The sequence below is a fragment of the Ambystoma mexicanum genome, chromosome 7q, assembly GCF_040938575.1.
Source record: "Ambystoma mexicanum isolate Mex_15411 chromosome 7q, UKY_AmexF1_1, whole genome shotgun sequence".
Classification (NCBI taxonomy): Eukaryota; Metazoa; Chordata; class Amphibia; order Caudata; family Ambystomatidae; genus Ambystoma; species Ambystoma mexicanum.
Window position 1 is genome coordinate 564,203,184 of NC_090941.1, and position 20,987 is coordinate 564,224,170.

At 43.7% G+C, this 20,987-nt stretch overlaps 1 protein-coding gene across 3 annotated transcripts in view; it reads right to left on the reverse strand.

The window, feature by feature from the left end:
* Nucleotides 1-20,987, reverse strand: part of TMEM272 (transmembrane protein 272) — a 245,142-nt gene that overhangs the window by 105,195 nt on the left and 118,960 nt on the right. For all 3 annotated transcript variants that reach the window (XM_069640602.1, XM_069640601.1, XM_069640600.1), the window contains one exon: nt 13,625-13,684. In XM_069640602.1, the coding sequence (XP_069496703.1) occupies nt 13,625-13,684 (60 nt within the window). The remainder of the gene's footprint in view (nt 1-13,624; nt 13,685-20,987) is intronic.

Here is a 20,987-nt window from a genome sequence, read left to right on the forward strand (position 1 = left end):
TCTATTCCGCATACGGGTCCATCCTCAACTCACTTCAGCCAGTCAACCGCCATCGCCGGAACCCTGCAAAATAAGAGACAGCATTACAAAAGACTTTTAAAGACATTTGAAATATTCGGAACTCACCGTTTGTGAAGTAAACGACGGACAGCAGTCCTCTGAAGTCAAGAGGCCTGCGCTACCTATCCAGTGAAGAAACTGGTTACAGCACCTTGCCCCGAGGCAGATGGAGAGCTCGGCGTTCACTTATGTAAGGTGAGAGCGTTAACCTTTGGGGTTCTACAGGAGAGGAGAAAAGGAAAGAGATAGGGACACCGCAATAACCCCAGTTCATTAATCCCATATTTTCTATCTGCAGACATCTTACTCTTCGAGTCAGGCATACAGTGCACAGGGGTCCAGCCCAAAGAGCCAACCGGGTGGTACACATCACTTTTGAAGATACGGTAGTCGCCCAGTCAAGACCGGCGCCTCTGCGAGAATCAGGTGAACGTTACAGAACGCAAAGCCTACCGCAAAACTCTCGCCCAGGCGCTATGGAAACCTCGGATACCGACCACCTAGCCCGGTTACTTGGGGAACTAAGGGCAGAAGTGCATGCAGCTCGTCAGGAAACGAATGCTCTAAGAAGGGAACTAATTATTTCCAAGGAGCGAACAGACGATCTTGCTAGACAATTGCTACAGTCACAAGCCGGACAGACCCCGTTACCCGCATCAGGGGCAAATCTTCCTTCAACATCCCCTATGAATCCAGTGCAGATCAACCTACCTGGGAATGTACCTCAGGCTCCGCCCGAACGATTTTCTGGTGACCCAAAGAGGTTTGCAGTATTTATCAATCAGTGCCGGTTGCATTTTTTATGCCGGCCAGCGGCCTTTCCAACTGATCAAGCTAAAGTAGCTTTTGTGCTTTCGTACCTTAGTGGCAATGCGGCAGACTGGTCGATCCCTCTAGTTAATCAAGATGATCCGGTTCTCCATGATTTTCAAGCCTTTCAGCTTAGTATGGAAAAACTGTTCGCAAGACATTCACAGGGGCAGGCCTTGGACAATGAGCTTCTTTCGTTGCAACAGGGTAATCAAGACCTTTTGGCTTATATTGCATCTTTCAACAGACTAATAGTGGAAACTCAATGGCCTGAGGACAAAAGGATTACGCTGTTTTATAGAGGTCTACGTGGAGAGCTCAAAGACGTTTTAGCCCAAGTAGTGAATCCCCCACAAGACTGTTCGGATTATATAGACTTGGTCGTTCAAATAGATCACAGACTGCAGAACAGGAAGGCCGATCGTTCCAAGTTTGATGCTCGAGTATTTTCCAAACCACCAACTCCTTCCAAAGGAGTAGACTCCGGGGAACCCATGCAAATAGGGGGCCTGAAAGGACCACTAACACAAAAGGAGCGGGAAAGGAGAAAACAGTTGCAATTATGCCTCTATTACGGAAACTCAGGGCACTTTCTTCGAGACTGTCTGGTGAAACCAGCCAAGAAGGCGGTAGGAGCTGCAGTTACCAAGGTCACAAACTCTGAGCAGGGAAACGACCTCGCCCGACAAGAATAGAGGTCCTCTTGCCGAGCGTTAAAACCAGTTCCGTGACCTCGCATTTCGTGATACCTATGGTCCTCATTAGCCCTGATCATCCAGATCGATTACATGCGATTGAAGCTTACGTCGACAGCGGTGCCATCGGCAATTATGTGGATCAGGAAATGGTTTTGAGGATGAATCTAACTCTTTGTCCCAAGGCTGTAAAGGACGTCATTACTACGGTGGATGGTACGGAGATAGCCTCCGGACCAGTAACGCATACCACTCAAGAAGTGACGCTAGTAAGTCAAGATGGACACCATGAGAAGATCGTGTTCGATGTGATCAAGGCCCCTCAGTTCCAGATTATTCTAGGGATACCTTGGTTAGAAAAACACAATCCTCGGATCGATTGGCGAGCAAGAACGGTTCAGTTCCCAGAATGTGTCTCTACTTGTCACCCTCCACCTGGTGTTGCTCTAGCAGCAATCTCTTCGGAGACTCCCCAGTTACCTCCCGAATACCTAGAATTCCAAGATGTTTTCCGGAAGGATCAGGCTAACTCTCTACCTCCTCATAGGTCCTATGACTGCCAGATAGACCTGATACCTGGATCTACTCCTCCGTGTAGCAGAATTTATGCCCTCACCGAGCCTGAGAACCTTCACCTCCGACAATACCTGGATCAATACCTAGCGAATGGGTTTATTCGTCCTTCTAAGTCCCCTGCTTCTTCAGCTTTGTTCTTCGTTCCAAAAAAAGAAGGGGACCTTAGAACTTGTATATATTACCGCGCCCTGAACCAGATCACCGTTAAGAATAGATATCCGTTACCTTTAATCCCTGAACTCCTGGACCAAGTCAGAAGAGCATGCATATATACAAAGCTGGATCTTAGAGGAGCCTACCACTTGGTACGAGTAAAAGAGGGCGATGAATGGAAGACGGCCTTCCGCACCAAGTATGGGCTATTTGAATATCAGGTCATGCCCTTTGGGCTTTGCAATGCCCCAGCCGCCTTTCAATATTTTATGAACGATGTCCTCAGAGAACTCATAGATGTATGTGTTGTCGTTTACATTGACGACATCCTCGTTTATTCTTCATCGGAATCTGAACATCGGAAACACGTGAAAATGGTCCTCGAGAGGTTGCGTCAACACAGACTTTTCGCTAAGTTGGAAAAATGTGTTTTCAACGTGACTGAAGTTGAATTCTTGGGATTCATATTATCATCTAGCGGAGTGCGTATGGATTCAAGGAAGGTCGATGCAATTCTCAAATGGCCATCACCATCCTCCGTAAAAGGGGATCAAAGCATGTTAGGCTTCGCCAACTTTTACCACAGGTTTATCCCCGAATTCTCTCGAATAGTCCAGCCCATCACCGCCTTCTTAAAGAAAAACAAACGTTTTGAATGGTCTACCGAGGCGGAACAAGCTTTCCGGAATTTGAAGACAAAATTTATCTCTGCACCAATTCTAAAACATCCTCGCCCCGAACTCCCCTACATCGTTGAAACTGATGCTTCGAGCCTTGCCATGGGGGCAGTTCTATCACAGAAGGACCCAGTAACCAATCAGTTACATCCCGTGGCATTCTGGTCTCGCAAATTCTCGCCTCCTGAGATCAATTACACTATTACTGATAAGGAACTTCTGGCTATCAAGTCTGCCTTTAATGCTTGGCGGCATTATCTTCTGGGGGCCCGACACACCGTTACTGTGATTACGGATCACCGAAACCTGCAATATTTGAAAACCGCAAAAGCCCAATCCTCTAGACAACTCCGTTGGGCACTATTCTTTGCCGAGTTTGACTTCATAATTACCTATCGACCTGGTACAAAAAACGGTAAAGCTGATGCCCTTTCTCGGATGGGAGTGGAGGAACACTTGACCAACCCTAAACCTGTACCTATCATTCCCGAACAAAGAATCCTGGGTGTAATAACCACACAATCCATAGAGGAAATTAAGGATAAAACCAGGCAACTTATAACTCCAGCAGAAATACAGAATTGGCATCTGCAGGGAAAGGACTTTGCAGTAAAGGACAACTTATTGTATTTCCAAGAACGATTATACCTGCCCAGCACAGATTTACAGAAAAAGGTGATCTCTTGTTATCACGAGTCTCTAATGGAAGGACATCCCGGTATGGCCAAAACCTCAGAAAAGATCAAGCGCTACTTCTGGTGGCCGTCTTGGAAAAAAGATATCAGAGACTTTATAATGTCCTGTGGAGTATGCGCCCAAAACAAGAGTCAAAAGGAAAGACCAGCCGGCCTCTTACGCCCTATTGACATCCCACCTCGCCCTTGGCATACGCTTTCTATGGACTTCATCACCGACCTACCTCCATGCTCCGGATACAATACGATCCTGGTAATCGTGGATTTATTCTCCAAGATGGCGCATTTCATTCCACTCAAAGGCTTGCCAACAGCAACAACTCTGGCCCGAGAATTTCTCAAAAACATCGTCCGACTGCACGGTTTTCCTTCAGTGCTAATTTCGGATCGAGGTAGTCAATTTATTTCTCATTTTTGGTGAAGTTGTTGTCAGTCGGCTCAAATTGATGTGAGATTATCGACCAGTCACCACCCTCAAACCGACGGACAAACCGAGAGGACCAATCAAACTCTGGAACAGTATTTACGCTGCATGTTGCAACAAACTGAAAAAACTTGGAAAGATATCCTTTGGATAGCCGAATATGCCTACAACAACTCTGTCCACTCAGGAACTGGGAAAACCCCGTTTTTTTCTTTTATATGGCTGTCACCCTCGAACCTCAGAGTTGGATCCACCCCAAGATCTTGGAACACCAGCAGTAGACTACCTGCACTCTACAATCACCCAAGCTTTTAAGGAAGCCGTTTCTCACCTTCAAAGGGCTAAGGAACAATACAAGAAAGGAGCAGATCAACATCGGAAGGAAGCCCCCCAATATCAAGTAGGAGATCAAGTCTGGTTATCCACCAAATATCTACCTCTAAAAGGACCACGCACATTCAACCCAAGATACCTTGGTCCCTATTCCATCACTACCATAGTAAACCCAGTAGCGGTCAAGTTGGACTTGCCCCCTCACATGAAGATACATCCGGTCTTCCACGTCTCTCTTTTAAAACCCGTGCAACCTCAAACCCGACTAACTAAATCCCCAAAACCTATCCTAGTTGATGGAGAACTCGAATTTGAAGTCAAAAGCATCCTGGACTCCAAGATCTCCAAATCTAAGCTATTTTACCTAATTGACTGGAAAGGCTACGGCCCTCAAGAAAGATCCTGGGAACCTGCAGAATATGTCCACGCTCCTCGTCTAATCAAAAGATTTCATCAAACATTTCCTGACAAGCCAAAACCCCCGGGGAAGCCCGGTTTGGGAGGGGCCTTGAGGGGGGGTACTGTCATGATCTCTGCTTCCAAAAGGCCAGGACTTACCCAACTCCCTTGGAAGCAGACCCATAACCCAGGTTCCGAGTGCCAGCCAGTCCCAATTGGGACCTTTTGGACCCTGTCCTGGTGCCAGTGGCGCCAGGCTCATAAATATGCCCAGTCCCAGCGCTGCAAGCGCCGGGCTCATAATGCTTGGGTGGACTTACCTGCAGCAGACCATGCTGCTTACTTACCTGCCAGTTGAACCCCTGATCCTCTTCTGTTTGGGACTACTTTTCCTGTTGGGTGGGGCAGGAGCCACTCCCTAGGTTCAGAACACTGGAACTCTTCTGGAAAGCAGGAACTCTTTTCTTACCTAGGCGTGGCTGTGGAAGGAGACACCTAAGCACTACAGGAGGCTATTTAAACCACACCCGATGGATGAATCTTGCTTTGCGTTATTCTGCATCCTCTGCAGCAGAACGCTCATCGTGTCTTCTGCATCTGATCCTGGGCCTAAAGGAAAAAGGCTTACCATCCTGAATCCAGTCTTCAGCAACATCTATAAAGACAAGAAAGAACAGGTTAGCACTACGGTCTTCAGTGACAGCGCACCTCTTACCTGGTCCATCGGCTGTCATCAACGCCTCGCGCAGCATTCCTGCATCTGAAAGACAAAGGCTTACCTACTCTTCACGCGCTCCGGAGGTCATCGCACTGCATTCCGGCATCTGAAAGACAAAAGCTTACCAACTCTTCGCACGCTCCGGAGGCCTTCGGAGCTGCATCCCGCATCTGTAAGACAAAAGAAGGTGCGTTTAAAGACATTGGGTAACGTTAAATACTCACGTGCCATTACTCCATCCACGCCGAACTCAGTGGGCATTCCGGCATCCTTCAGCAGCTCCGAACCGGTACCTGCAAAATAAAAGGACAGTTAGTGCGCATCGTGAAGCAAGCAACAAGCGCTTACTTACGCGCTTACAGGCGCTTCTATTCCGCATACGGGTCCATCCTCAACTCACTTCAGCCAGTCAACCGCCATCGCCGGAACCCTGCAAAATAAGAGACAGCATTACAAAAGACTTTTAAAGACATTTGAAATATTCGGAACTCACCGTTTGTGAAGTAAACGACGGACAGCAGTCCTCTGAAGTCAAGAGGCCTGCGCTACCTATCCAGTGAAGAAACTGGTTACAGCACCCTGCCCCGAGGCAGATGGAGAGCTCGGCGTTCACTTATGTAAGGTGAGAGCGTTAACCTTTGGGGTTCTACACGAGAGGAGAAAAGGAAAGAGATAGGGACACCCCAATAACCCCAGTTCATTAATCCCATATTTTCTATCTGCAGACATCTTACTCTTCGAGTCAGGCATACAGTGCACAGAGGTCCAGCCCAAAGAGCCAACCGGGTGGTACACATCACTTTTGAAGATACGGTAGTCGCCCAGTCAAGACCGGCGCCTCTCCGTGAATCAGGTGAGCGTTACAATATGATCCTGAATAGGAAGACGATTTTGAAATTAATGAGCAAAATGAACGCGCAGAAAATGATAAAAACAGAAGACATCACGTTAGTAGAGCCTTACCATAGAGGAAAGATCGCAAAGGCATACATTCATGTGAAAGAACCAATCCGGCAAGACACGGAGGCAAACGCATCTATTGAAATGGACCAAAATGGGTTTGGGTTGACAGAAATAAAAAGAGAAATACAAAAAGAAAAGAAAGAGCATCAGTACGATCAAAAAGAAAAAAGGCCACACCATTTTACTTCACGGACAGAAGAGCGGTATCGATTTAATAGAATAGGAAAGCATAGAGAAGAAAAGCGTACCGACTCGGAATTGGAATATGGACGAACGGAAGACAGAAAAGATAATCGAAGATACCATAAGGATGAAAAACAACAACATAACACGCAGTCAAGGAAGGAGCACCAGGACATGGGCTCAGAATATCATAACCTACACCGGAGAGCGGAACCAAGATGCTTTCAGAGACATTTTAGCCCAGAGAGAATTGGCCGCCACAGTAGAAACGAGAGAGCAAAGAAATCACCCCTGAGACAAACAAAGGAGGCGTCAACAGACACGGGCCCGCTAGCATGGCTAAAAGCAGCCTTAATGCGCAAAACAGAGAACTAGCAATTAACGCCGTCACCGGTACCTACGTGGGATGAACAAAGCAGTGGTGACCAAAAAGAAAGCAAGAAATGTTTCATCCTGGGGCCATGGAACACAAGAGGATACACTCATTTAACCAGACCGGGCGACGTGGACTTAGGCGCACTAGACATCATATGTCTACAAGAAACCTGGTTACAAGAAAAACCCGGCTTAGACGGCTATGTAGTGGAAATAGCACCTGCAAGCAAGGGCTTGTTAGGCCGACCATCCTCAGGTCTGTGACAGCAACGAAAATGGGAGTGGGCCTGGCAACACCGATAAAACTGCATGAATCATATGAGATGCTAGTAATACTGACTACATGGACCAACGAAGGAAAATCAAAGAACAAGGCGATTTGCAACCAAGTCATCATAATAAACACGTATTGGAACCCCCAAAAGATGACAAACAAAACGTACTGCGCAAAAAAGGCAGAGATGATAGACGAAATCAAAACAGAACACGTGAATGCGGACATCATCGTATGTGGTGATTTAAACGCCGATTGTAGGGAGGGGAACGAAGAAACAAAGTTGGGAAAGTGTCAAGGCGCGACCCGAGAGAGAGGTATCGCATGGGAGACCTTGATTAAACTAAGAAATCTTCATAACATCGCAACTCTATTTCCGAAGCAAAAGAACATTCCAACTTGGGAGAGCTTGAATGCAAAAGCTACCCTAGATTACATCTTTGTGTCGACAGAATTCCTACCCAGAATTGAGGAATACAAAGTTCAAAGAACCACACACAGTGATCATCATTTGCTGACATGTAAATGGACAGGATCACAAACAGAAAATCATGTGTACAAACACAATCTCGAAATAAACAACCAGCAATCAAGAGACCATCTAACAGAAGAAGATGTAAAAACGATAACAGCAAGATATAGACTTCCAGATGAAGCCCAAGGACAAGTACTACAAATTCGACCAAACTACCTACCATTGCTAATACCATACAAAAAACCAGCGAGGAGTCAACAGAAGAACACGCCAAATGCATTGCACACATATGATAAACTGGTGGTTGAAAGAAGAAAAGTGGTGAGGAGGTTAAGAAAAATTGCAATAAAAAGAGACCAGCAGGAAGACTGGGAAAACTGGCAGATGGAGGCTAAGAAATATAATCAGTGGCGAAAGCAACATAGATTAGGGATGTACCAACAAGACACGGAAAGTATGTTGAAAAGTCTTGGCTCAAAGAAAACAAGCGATTTCTGGAGAACAATCAAAGCAACAAATCCCTCGAAGCCACCGGAACTGACAAATCAAGTCCCTGAGTCAAGTTGCAAAGCATATCTAACGGCACAATTTGAGCGACCAAAAACACAATCAACTAAAGGATTATCGGACCCAACAGCCACTTGGGTGAACGTGGCAAACGCTACAGACATTGAAATGACTATCAAAAATTTAAAAACATCAAGGGCCCCTGGACCCGACGGGTTGTCAAATGTCGACCTAAAGCAATCAGCGAACGCTTGGGCAGTGATAATAAGCAAAATCTTCTCACATTGTGCCCAGACAAAAATGGTCCCGGAAACATGGCTAAAGGCCATAATTGTGCCAGTGTATAAAAAAGGCGAAAGAGAAGACCCGGAAAGCTACAGGCCCATAGCGCTGTTAGACATTGTGGGCAAAATCTATGCAACCCAGCTGTTGATCCATTTCAGAACATGGGCAAATACTACACCCTGCTTCTACACTTTTCAGACAGGATTTCAGAAGAAGGGAGGCACGACAATAAATATACTGATCCTGAAAGCGAAAGTAAAAGAAGGAGCCCCAAGAATCTACCTAGCGTTCGTAGATCTATCAAAAGCTTTTGATAAAATCGAACGAGAAAAACTATGGCTAAAACTGAGCAAGTGGAAATGCCCAACGTCCATCATGGCCCCAATAAAAGCGCTTCATGAAAATACAAAAATTAGGGTAAAATTGAGCAAACAAGGCATCTTGTCGGAAGAGATCGCAATCCAGCGAGGTGTCAAACAGGGCTACCCACTAGCTCCAGCCCTGTTCATTGCTTTTTTGGGTGACTATCAGATCGAAGAGGAAAAAATACAAGCTTTCCCACCAAAAATTGGAAATGAAATCATCCCACGACTATTGTACGCAGACGATGCCATCATTATCGACCAAACTCCAATTGGGCTGCAACGAAAATTGAACAATCTGGCAAACTATATGTCAACAAATAATCTGGAAATCAACACAACAAAAACTAAAGAGATGGTCTTCGAAAAAAAACGCAAACAAAAATACGAAGCAGCTGAATTGGCATTTGGAGAACGCCAAATTGGAAGTAGTCGACAAGTTTAAATACCTAGGGGTAACCTTAGATGGATCATCAGGCGACAAAGCAATACAAGATCAGTTATGGGACAAAGTTAAAAGACTTACAGCACAAACTAGACTGGTTGACAAAAAATTTGGAAAATTTTCCATTGTTCCAGCGATAACATTTTACAAGGCAAAGGTTGTGCCTTCTATCATTTATGGTATGGAAGCCGCCTTCAACTTACCGAACTAAATATGGCAAAAACTGGAAGGCCACGTGTGGAAGGCAGTATTAGGCCTTCCCAAATCAACCTCCATGCCCGCAATTAGAAGGGAATTTGGCCTGGTCTCTTTGGCCTCATCAGTGAAACAAAGCAAGCTGAGACTATATAGAAAAATCATAATGGCCGATTCCTTGCCAATATTTGCGGTGATATCAGAAGAACTGAAAATGGGCACCTGTAAAGCGCTCAACAATTGGGCAGCAACAATACAAGAAACGCTAAATGAAATATCATGCACAGAAGAAGATCTCAAAACAACCCCAGACCGAGTAAAGATAAAAATTGAACTCATGGATTGGATCCGGACTGTAGACACAGCAAGAGTAAATAAGCTACTCACCCACCTTCCACCGACTTTTAATAGGGTGAAAGAGCCACTGAATTACTGCAAAAAATTTCCGAATAAAAAGATGAGGAGCACATTTTTGAAGGCAAGATTAAACCTGCTGATGACCCACCAAATTCTAGCCATTAGATCATCGAAAATGGATAACAGCTGCCGCCTATGCAAAAACAAAGAAGAAGTGGAAACATTGCAACATCTAGTCCTAAAATGCCCAAAAACCAGTACAAACAGAGACAGATATTTACAATCATGTCTGCACGGGGCGACAACGCTAGATGAAGAGGCGGTCTGGAATAGGCTAATCTCAGGAGAAACAATGAGATGGACCATAGCGGCAGTAAAATTGATAGATCTAGCTTTCGAAATGATTTCCAACACACAGGCCCATATGAAAACAGCAGAGGTGGCCGGGCCAGTGAAATCGCCATTGTAATCTAAATACGATGAACAATTAAAAGACAGGGTAATCCTGAGAGAGAAGGCGCAAAATGACTATGACCTGAGAATTGTCATCGCAAAAATGATCATGATAAGCGCCTTGGCGCATCTGAAGAAGAAGAAAGGTTCTTGTAAAAATCGTTAACATTTTTCGATTAAAAGCAAGTAAATAAAAAAAAAATAATAAAAAAAAAATAATAAAGAGACACTTTGAACTGCCAGAAGGACTCTAGGGGAAGGGAGACCCCTTTCCTGGCGGGACACTATTTTTTTCTTATGTTCTGCACCTTAAACCCTTTTGTTGAGAACTTTCGAAACAAGCAACAAGCATACCAGAGTATCCCGATACACATTATATTGAGTTTAGAGTGCAAGGGCCAGATTAGGATTTTCAGACACAGGGCGGAGGATGCTTGTTTGTTTAAACATCATGACACAGACGGTCCTTGGTTATGTTGAGTCACGGAAACTCCTCTTAGATTTAGGGATAGATGAGATATTCTCCAACCCTTCGTATCATATTCTGAAAATAAAAATCCATAGCAACCAACAAACATGCCATTGTGTCCGAGTCTTACTCTTGACCTCTTACAATTCATATCTTCTTTTTCTTCCTTGTGACCTCTGCCATGGCTTGCTGACAGATCATGTCAGGTCGCAGTCTACAGTGGTCTCTAAACCAATCTGCGAAAAAGGGCACGGTTTGTCTTCCCCTATTAATGCATGGGTTATGCTTCCTTGGCTATGATGCACCTAGAATGATCAGAAAACCTGCAGCATGTATGACATCAAATAGATTTGTTTTCAGATGACAATAATGAGCCACCATAATCAATGGTTTAGCCTCCTCACATTTATCCCCCGTTGTTAAGGGTATCCCATCCTCTGCTCTTATGTGTGGTTACAAAATCCTGATAAATGAAATCTCCAGATGCTCCTGAATCAGATATGATGATTACTGCTATAGGCCTTACAATGAGTGGCACAAATAGCTACAAAAAATGTTTTGTCTGCTTCGGACATCTTGGACTGGCAACTGATTCCCTAGACTACATTAGCCAGAACCTAGCAGAGACATATTTCCCTTATTCTCCTTGATACTTTTCCTCCCAATTTCCAGTTGGGCCGCATCTACTGACCTCCCTGCCCTCCACTTCCCATTGAGCTCCACTTCTGCTTTCATATTGTCCCTTTGTCACATAGGGTACCAAATGCATTAATGAATCAATCATGCGGGAGGCAGACATAACTGAAGAACTGCTACTGCAAAATCCAAATAAAGCCAAGGAAAAAATGTGGCTAAATGACTGGGTACAGACCAGAGAAATATGTGGACGATATATGTTTTTTTTAGAAGGATCCATTTGCATTAAAGCGTTATGGCTCTAATGAACAATACCTCCTGTAATCCCATGCATCGCGCAGGACTCATGCGCCTAAGACTAAATTTATAGAAAACCAGAGAGGTCTCTGCTAGATGGTACAGTAATGATCAAATAGACAATATGTGTCGCTTTTGTCAGACTAAAGTTGAGACTCTTGAGCATATCATTACTGAATGCACAGAATTGGGGAATCTACGATGTAAATATTTCAGAAATGTGTTTAGTTTTGTGTCTCATATGGATGCCAAAGCTTTATGGAAATATATATTTCATATTCACTCTAAATCCATAGGATATGCAACGGTTAACTTCTTGAATGAGTTGAAATTAGAAAATGAAGTAAATTGAAACTGAGATGTAATTGAAATTATAACATTTTATATGTAAAGTTGATATTTTAAATTCTGTTTTTTTATGTTTTTTTCATTTTTGTTTCTTTTCTTTTAACTGTATTATATAAATGTGAAATAATGTATAATGTTGTATAATGTTGAAATGTTGAATATTTCAGCCAAATCAATAAAAAGAAAAAAAAGAAAATTAATGAATCAAGGCTCCATCAACTAATTTGTGAACTTGGTGCATGTTATCATCTCAATTAATGTAAGCTTTGAAGATGGACTAGAGATACCATGCTGTTAACATGCCTGTCTTAAATTGAGCATTTTAGGGAACCCATCAACAGTGCATGATCAATGTAAAAACCATCAATTTTCATGTTAGATAGATTTATTCATTAGATGTATTCATTAGACCCAGGACAAGTTATCAGTATTCTGTTGACTAGTGATTATGGGTCTATGGAAACAAAAAGCAAGCAGTAAGATAGTGGAAATGGTTGTGAAGTGATTGCCACAAAAGAGAACCGAAAGCTCTCACCAAATTACGTGAAGAAAATAAACACAGGTGCATAATGAGAATGGTTTTGGTTTTTTTAGGCAATTTAAAGATCTCTTTTAGGAGGACTCCAGTTATTGCACATTTCACAGCCTTTTCAACAGTTACATATAACCTGAAAGGGAAAAGGGTAATGCAGAATTGATAGGAAACCCAAAACCCAATTTTCAAGAACATATTATGTTTCTTTTTAATGTAAATATGTGTACAGTGCTTCCTAACCAGAAGGAAGTGGAACACTTTACAGATAACATAGTTTCCTAGGGTGTCATCATTTACAAGGAGTATCAAGAAATAGAAAGGGAAAAATTGAACAACCGATGTGGCACTTGATTATAAATCATGAAGGATAAAAGAAAACCCCAGGGCACAAAAACAAGTATACATCAAGTAATAGAAGCAACAGCATGATTCAACTCAACAAGGCTAAAATAAAATTACCCTATCCTTAAATGTGTGTTTAAAGCAATGGCAGTGCCCTTTATGTAACGTAAAGCGGTCTTGCATAGCACACTTCTGCCATTTACTGAACTTGCCAAATTAGCAAATAGGCACTCATTTTTGTGAATATTCAATGTATGTTTTCTAGGATCCATGTGCTGAATGATCATAAGAAATGTGCTGCACTTTAAATAGCAGGAGGCTCCCATCGGTACCAAAAATAAACAGTGGACAAGCCCCCCCCCTTGGAACCTGTCCACGTTCGTTATCCGCGTGCTTCGTCGTTTTTCGATGCTTAGCTACTTTTTGAAAATGATTGAGCAGATAAGAAATGTCCTAAGGCTAATACGGCATAAGCACTCCTTTCTAAGAACGTGCAGTCGAACGTCGAAAGCAAATGTTGAAATAAGCCAAAACATCCAAGTGAGAAAATGCTTTACGTCTCCTTTGTTAGTATATGTCTTACCTGTGAAAGCCATGGATAAAGGCAATGCAAGGAAGGCAAATAGCCCAAAAACAAAGCAGGCTGTGGAAAACAAACACAAATAAATGTGATACAGGCAGGGGAACACTTAAGAAAAGTCTTCCATCAAGGCACATAGCAGCACCATTATATGCAGTTACTGGGGTCTAGTTAATAAAGACACAAGGTACATTAATTTCAAATAGCTTTAAATAATGTACTTCCTAACTAGCATTATTTCTCAGGGCTTTAGAAGCAGGTAAATAGTGATTTAATGGAACACCACAATTGGTCATAATTTACATTGTAAGTAAAATGTATCATACCGACTAAAGGAAATGGAGAATAGGTTTATGAAAATATGGAATTACCTGTTAGAGCATTAAGGATCCTACGTTTCATTCAATGGCATAACTGTGCTGTTCAGCCACCACTGATGACATTGCAAATGATCTTTGTGAGATACTGACTGCTTCACTGATGTCAGGACACTTACCAGACAGACGGACATGTGCAAATCTAACTCCTCTTCAGCCGACCCCATTGACTTATCTCAAATTTTCTGTATATGACCAAGCTTATCGAGAAGGTTGTAATACAACAGTTGAAATTGTTTGTTGAGTCAAATGATATCCTGGACCCACCATAAGGGCATTGCCACTGACTGCATGGAACAGGGGATATTGTCATATCAATACCGGTCTGACTGAGTTGGCAGGCATATCAAGGTGGCACTAGTGCTCCAGTGCCCCTAGACCTATACGCCGCCTTTGGGACTATCTCCCAAGACATACTTCTTGGTTCAGTGATATTAGTTCTGGTGGTACAGTCCTCAATTGGGTCTGCTCCCCCATTGAATTCCAAAGCTTGACCATTAGATTGCAGGAACCATTAGGGATCTGCTTTGGCACCCCTCTCGTTTATCATTTACATTAGTTCCCTTCTTGGTCTGATTGAAAAGTGGTATTACGCAATATAATTATGCCAATGACACCTGCGTATATTTAAGTGAAGCACCACGGATCATCATGACGACTACTCCTTTCTGAACTTGTGGACTATTCACGGCTGGAAGCAAAGCATCAGCTTAAAAATGCATCTGCCCAACACGGGGATAATAGTCGTGGGTAACCAAGCTGGATCTTGACCCTTTTGATCTCTGGCCTCACCTTCTGGGAATTTGCCATCCAAAAGGGTCCCTGGTTAAGAACCTACCGGTTTTGCTCAACTCAAACCCTCCAGGGTTCCTCGGATGTGTATGTCGGTGTAAAGCGGTTAGTACAACATCTGTCTTCTTAAAATAAATGGTTCCTTTGTTTACCTTTCTTAGCAGAGTTCAGATGTCAAGCCCACTTGTGCAGGATACCCTGGACTGCGCTAATAGTGCAGACTTCAGCCTGATTACGTTTCTTATTAGACGATTACAGAGATTATAGGTCATTTCTGTTCATCTCTTGTTGAGACTTTGTGCATCTGACCAGATCACACCAGCGCTTAGATGCATTGCATTGGTTGCCAGTGGGGAGCAGGATTACTTTCAAATCATTTTGAATAGCCCGTAGAGCTTGACATGGTATTGCACACGCCTTCCTGGTGCAGAGATTCCAAAGATATATACCCAGCACAAATTTAGGATGTGCAGGAATGTTTTTCATCCGTGCCCCAAAATATAAAAATCAAACGCATTGGTGAGCCCACCCAGGATGTAGGCTGTATTATCGAATACATCTGATGGCACAGAGAGATACTGAGGTCCGCAAGGTTTGCAAGTGCTGTTGGGCTGTTGCTCGCAGTGCATTTGTTTCTCCACTCTGCTTGAATTTGTGCCTCACTGCTCTCCAGAATTACTTTGGGCTCCTATGTGCAAGAAGAAGAACCACTGCAACGTGTCAAGGTGAAATGTATCCAGGACTGCAGGACCCAGTTTTCACTGCGCTACTAATTGCCACGCCCCCTGCCTCCTGCCTCCCGAAGCCCAGCACAAAGCCACTGGTGCCCACGCATCCACGCGCGCATCCGAAAGTGATTTGCAAGTGCTGTTGCTCGATGTGCATTTGTTTCTCCACTATGCTTGAATTTGTGCCTAGCTGCTCTCTGGAATTACTTTGGGCTCCTATGCGCAAGAGGAAGAACCACTGCTACGTGTCAAGGTGAAACGTACCCAGGACTGCAGGACCCAGTGTAAATATAATTGACTCACATTGACTTTCTCTTCAGACAGCGTCTACTGTACTGTGTCTTTCTCTGTGTCTCGCGTGCTGAGACTTCTTGTAACTTATACAGGATCTAGCACGTTGGCCGTGTAACTCTCGTTATTTCACCTTTGTTTTCCTCTATAGATTCATTGCGCTATTAATTGCCACGCCCCTGCCCTCCGCCTCCCGCCTCCCGAAGCCCAGCACAAAGCCACCGGTGCACGCGCATCCAGAAGTGCTTTGCAAGTGCTGTTGGGCTGTTGCTCGCTGTGCATTTGTTTCTCCACTCTGCTTGAATTTGTGCCTCGCTGCTCTCTGGAATTACTTTGGGCTCCTATGCGCAAGAGGAAGAACCACTGCTACGTGTCAAGGCGAAACGTATCCAGGACTGCAGGACCTAGTGTAAATATAATTGACTCAAGTTGACTTTCTCTTCAGACAGCGTCTACTGTGCTGTGTCTCGCGTGCTGAGATTTCTTGTAACTTATTCAGGATCTAGCACGTTGACTGCGCAACTCACGTTATTTCACCTTTGTTTTCCTATATAGATTCATTGCGCTACTAATTGCCACGCCCCCTGCCTCCCGCCTCCTGAAGCCCAGCACAAAGCTACTGGTGCACACGCATCGACGCGTGCATCCAGAAGTGCTTTGCAAGTGCTGTTAGGCTGTCCGGCGTGGTCCCGGGAGTGCGGCTAGGCAGTGAGTAAGGTGATTTTGGGTAGCAAGCTCATTGCTGTATGTACTGATATACTTGATGCCCTGCGCACTCTATAGGTAATTGACTGAGCCCCACTTTTTTTTCCACCAGGGTATAAACCTGCAATGGCTGTTTGACTCTTGAACACGTTATGAGGAAAAATAAGCGGGGGATATACACTTACAAAAGGACTGTACTGCTGACAAGAAGTGAATCCAAGGCAGTGGGCAGGCCCTACGATGATATTCTATCTGCTCTGCGAATCTTTACTCCTGACAAAGGAACTTTGAGTATGGCATGTACTCTTCCTCTACCCTCTTCTCCACCTTCCCCGGTGGCTACTGCTTTGTTTAACATTAATGAAGTTGGGGGTATGGCTGATGAATCGATCCTGTTAATTGAATCAGGTGAAGCGATTAAGACCCCAGAAGTGGTGTGCCAACCTCAAGAAATTTCTGCTATGGTGCACAATGGGGATACCTAAAGCCCCAAAGTAATAGACAGCTCCCATCTGGCACTTTCCCAGTAACCACTTTGGAGGGAGACTGAATGGGAGCTGTCTTCAGCTCAACCACTGGGAATGGAAAACATGGTGGGCTCAGTGCAAGAAGAGTCACTTAATGGTTTAGTCTTAAGTGAATTTACTCGGCATACTATTCTCCTGAAACAGCATGTTTGCTGCGGTGGAAAGGCAGAATTGCCCTGGTATGAACTGTGAGAAGATTAATATGAATTTCCTGGACCCTGTTGTTGCACCGCTAGAATCCAAGAGGGTCTTGGGGAGTCTAGCACGGGCTGTTCGGCATCCTTATCTAGGGCAAATGAGCATTTGGAGGCTGATCAGTCCATAGAAACAGCTCCAATTAAGGATGCACATTTCAACAATGGGTCCATAGGGGACATACGTTCTAATCTGAATGAAAAAGGAGCTGGTTCCCAGAAGCAGGTGAAACAAAATAAAAACAAAAATAAAAGAAAGAAAACCATCCCTCAGAAAAAGAAGAATGCTGTTGGCTATAAACGGAAATTTGAGATAGCTGCCAGGAACAGTTGGCGTAGGCATTTGAGAGATGAAAGAGTATCATCAGAATCTGAAACCATTGGTGAAGTAGAGGGGGTGGATGTGATTGTGTGTACAGGGACAGGGGGCTCCCTGGCCCAGGACTCTCTGAGTGGAACTCTAAAAAACAAGGGTTCCAAGGGGCCTAATAGAGGAATCGCCAGTACCAATGCGTGTGCTTTGCAACCTGAACTATCTATACAGGGGAGCCTCCTAAACTTTTTCCCTAAAAAAAACATAAGAGAAAGAGCCTTGCAGGCCTGTCCAAACTCCTAATCTGTTGGCACCCCAGGAATTAAATGAACGAAATGAAGTAACAACAGGGGGCCCTCGAGGAAACCCTATGATTCTACCACCTGGGATGGGGGCGTTTAGGCTGGGTGCAACCGGACAGTCACCAGTAAATGCAAACGGGACAGATGGGCCTGCAAACTGTGGTATCCTTCCACAAATCTCTCCTAATTCAGGGGTGGCTTTGGTGTGTGGTGAGAGCCAACAGATGAAGGTCCTTGAATGCCCACTCTAAGGAGGGCGACTTGGATACCTAGGTCTGCGCTACCTCTGGGGGTGAGTTAATCAAGGATGCTGAGGTGAATAATTTGGAGGGGGCCCGATAATGGAACATGTCATAAGAAGGGTAATAAAACTGATGCTGGATGAAAATGAGAATGTACCAACACCAAAAGTGGATTTGGCCATAGAAGAAAGTAATGTGTACTCAGGGTTGAATGAACTAAATAAAACTGCGAAGGCTAATATGATTGATCTAACTAGTGACCACTTGGGCAGCAGTATACAGACTGGTGGCTGCAGGGATAATACCGCACATGTGCATCTTGCTGGGTCGTCCCTGGTAAATGACCCTTGCCATTCTAGTCTTCAGACAGGGATGTCTTCGAATGGTCCACAAAACCTATGGACCGATGGGATTAATCTTCGGCCTTTCTGCTTTGCCAAATCACCTAGTATACTGATGCATTATCTTTTTAACAATGGTGGGCCGTTGTCCTTAAATAGACCAACGGTTTTGGCGCTGTTTGGGGAAATTCCCAGTTTATCTCTCATTACTACGGGTGACACAAAATGAAATTGTCACTTTTCACAAGTTTGGTTATGATCTTGAGAGTGTGATAATGGACAGAGGCTCAAACACACAGGTTGGTAGGCGTACCAATGACGATGAGATCCCACCCCAGAACACTGCAATTAATGCTGGTAGCAGTTTTGTTGAACCTAATCTCAGATGGTTGGCATTAACACTGCGGGATTCCATCTCGCAACTAAGGGCTTGAAGTCCAACAGTTAAAAGCCCGACTGACTTGTCTCTTGTAAGCTGGAACTCAAAGGGAAATTGGTTCCTGAGGAACTCACTTTTTATTTGTACTATCCTTAAAGGCTGTTCTATCATATGCCTACAGGAGACTTGGTTTACTTCCCAATATGTTCTGGATGGTTCGACCATATGTAAAACAGTTCTCATGGTTTCTGAATCATATAAAACTTGTGGTAAAACCAAATTTGCGTTATTTTGGCTACCCAGTCTATGGTAATCAACAGAAATCACACTATTGAGAGTATTTGGACGTTAAAGTCGTGTCATTAATCATCCAACTAAAAAAAATCAATAGCAAATTTGGAAAGTTTCCATTATACCGGCCCTCCGCTTTTACAAACGAAAGCTTTTACCACACCTTTGCTATGGAGTAGAGTTATTTCCGATATGGATTATGGATGAACTATTCAAATATGAAGCGCGTATTTTAAGGGCTATTTTAACGTGCCTACCAAAGTGCATACCTCTGGGTGTATTGCGACATGAATTAGGTTTAACTTCAATAGCATGCATGGTAATCTGGAAAAAGCTCTCACTACTTAGGAAGCTGGTTACAACCCTGAGGGGTACATTATACGATCTTTTGGGCTCGGGTATTCGTGCCGACCATATTGCTTCTGCATATATATCTGGTCTAAAAAAAGAATGTATGAACTATTTGGAAACAATGGGTCTCACAAAAAAAATTTGGAATGGTCGGATTGGGACATTACGACCAGTAAGGTTGTGGCGGCACGACTTTATAAACACATGGTCTCTCATTTCAAAAAGGTGGGGAACGTGGAAACATATTTAATTCTGTTCCCAGATAAAATTGCTAGACACGAATACATGCGTTTTAGATTTAACGTACTTCCAACTCGTGAAGTCCCATACGCTCGGAGGGCAGAGCTGGGGCATTTGCAAATATGTAGATTTTGCAATGAATTGCGAGCAATTGAAACTTTGGAACATCTGATGATAGACTGCTCTGGATTGAGAACAACTCGGATACAGTATTTCAGCAAATTTGTTGTCAGCACTAGACTTGTTAATCTAAATTTATTGTCTTGGAAAATGTTGCATGGAAAGAAAAACCGCTTCAATTGGCGCTAGTTAGATTTTTAGATAATGTATGTAAACTGGGGATAGAACTTGAAATAAGCGGAAGCGAAGTGGAATGAATGGTAATGTTATCATTCATGCAAAGTTCTTAAAAACAATGGTGGTCTTGGATTTTATTTTATATCTTTTTTCTCATTTACTATATATGATTTGTTTTTACGTGCTTTAATGTCTGTAGTTGAACTCGACGTCTATATGCTTGATTTGTATATGCTCGATTTGTATTGTATTATGAATCCTAATCTTTATTAAGTTGACTTTGATGTCTATGGGCCTCATTATGACCCAGGTGGTAAGGGATTACCGGTAAGGGCACTGGTGCCGGTAATCCCTTACCGCCCAATTACGAGGTCCCTCTGCGGGTCCCTACCATAGCGGCTGGTTTCACCAGCCGTTAAGGAAGGGACCCGCAAAGGGACCTTGGAGGTAATTACGCTATCGCAATTTGCGGTACCGTAATTACCGCTTTCCCCATTCCCATTGAGCCCTATGGGGCAAAAATGGGAATGGGGAAGGGCCAATGGTGAATGGGGAATTACCGCCCCTCCAACCTTGGAATGGGGCGGTAATTCCCCCATTCACCATGGCGGATTCCGGCATCAACCATAGCGCTAATGGCGTCATTGGTTAACACCTGGGTCGTAATGATCCCCTATATGTTGATTTTTGCAATGAACTGAATTTTAATGTATCATGAATCTTAATTTTGTAAAGTTTATTAATAACCAGAAATAAAGAAATAAAAATACTGAGGTCCGTTTGCAATTTAGAAGAGTGTTAGAACCTTTCCCTTATAAAGATCAGTTTGCTAGAACATTCAGCTCTACAAATGGTATTGGGATTGGCATTGCCAGAAAACCACCTTGCTGAGGTAACAGTGAACTCTGTAAGGACGCCTAACACAACATAACAAACAGATGTTTTCTCGTTTTCTTAGGCTCATATCATGATATATTCATTATCCTTTCACTCTTC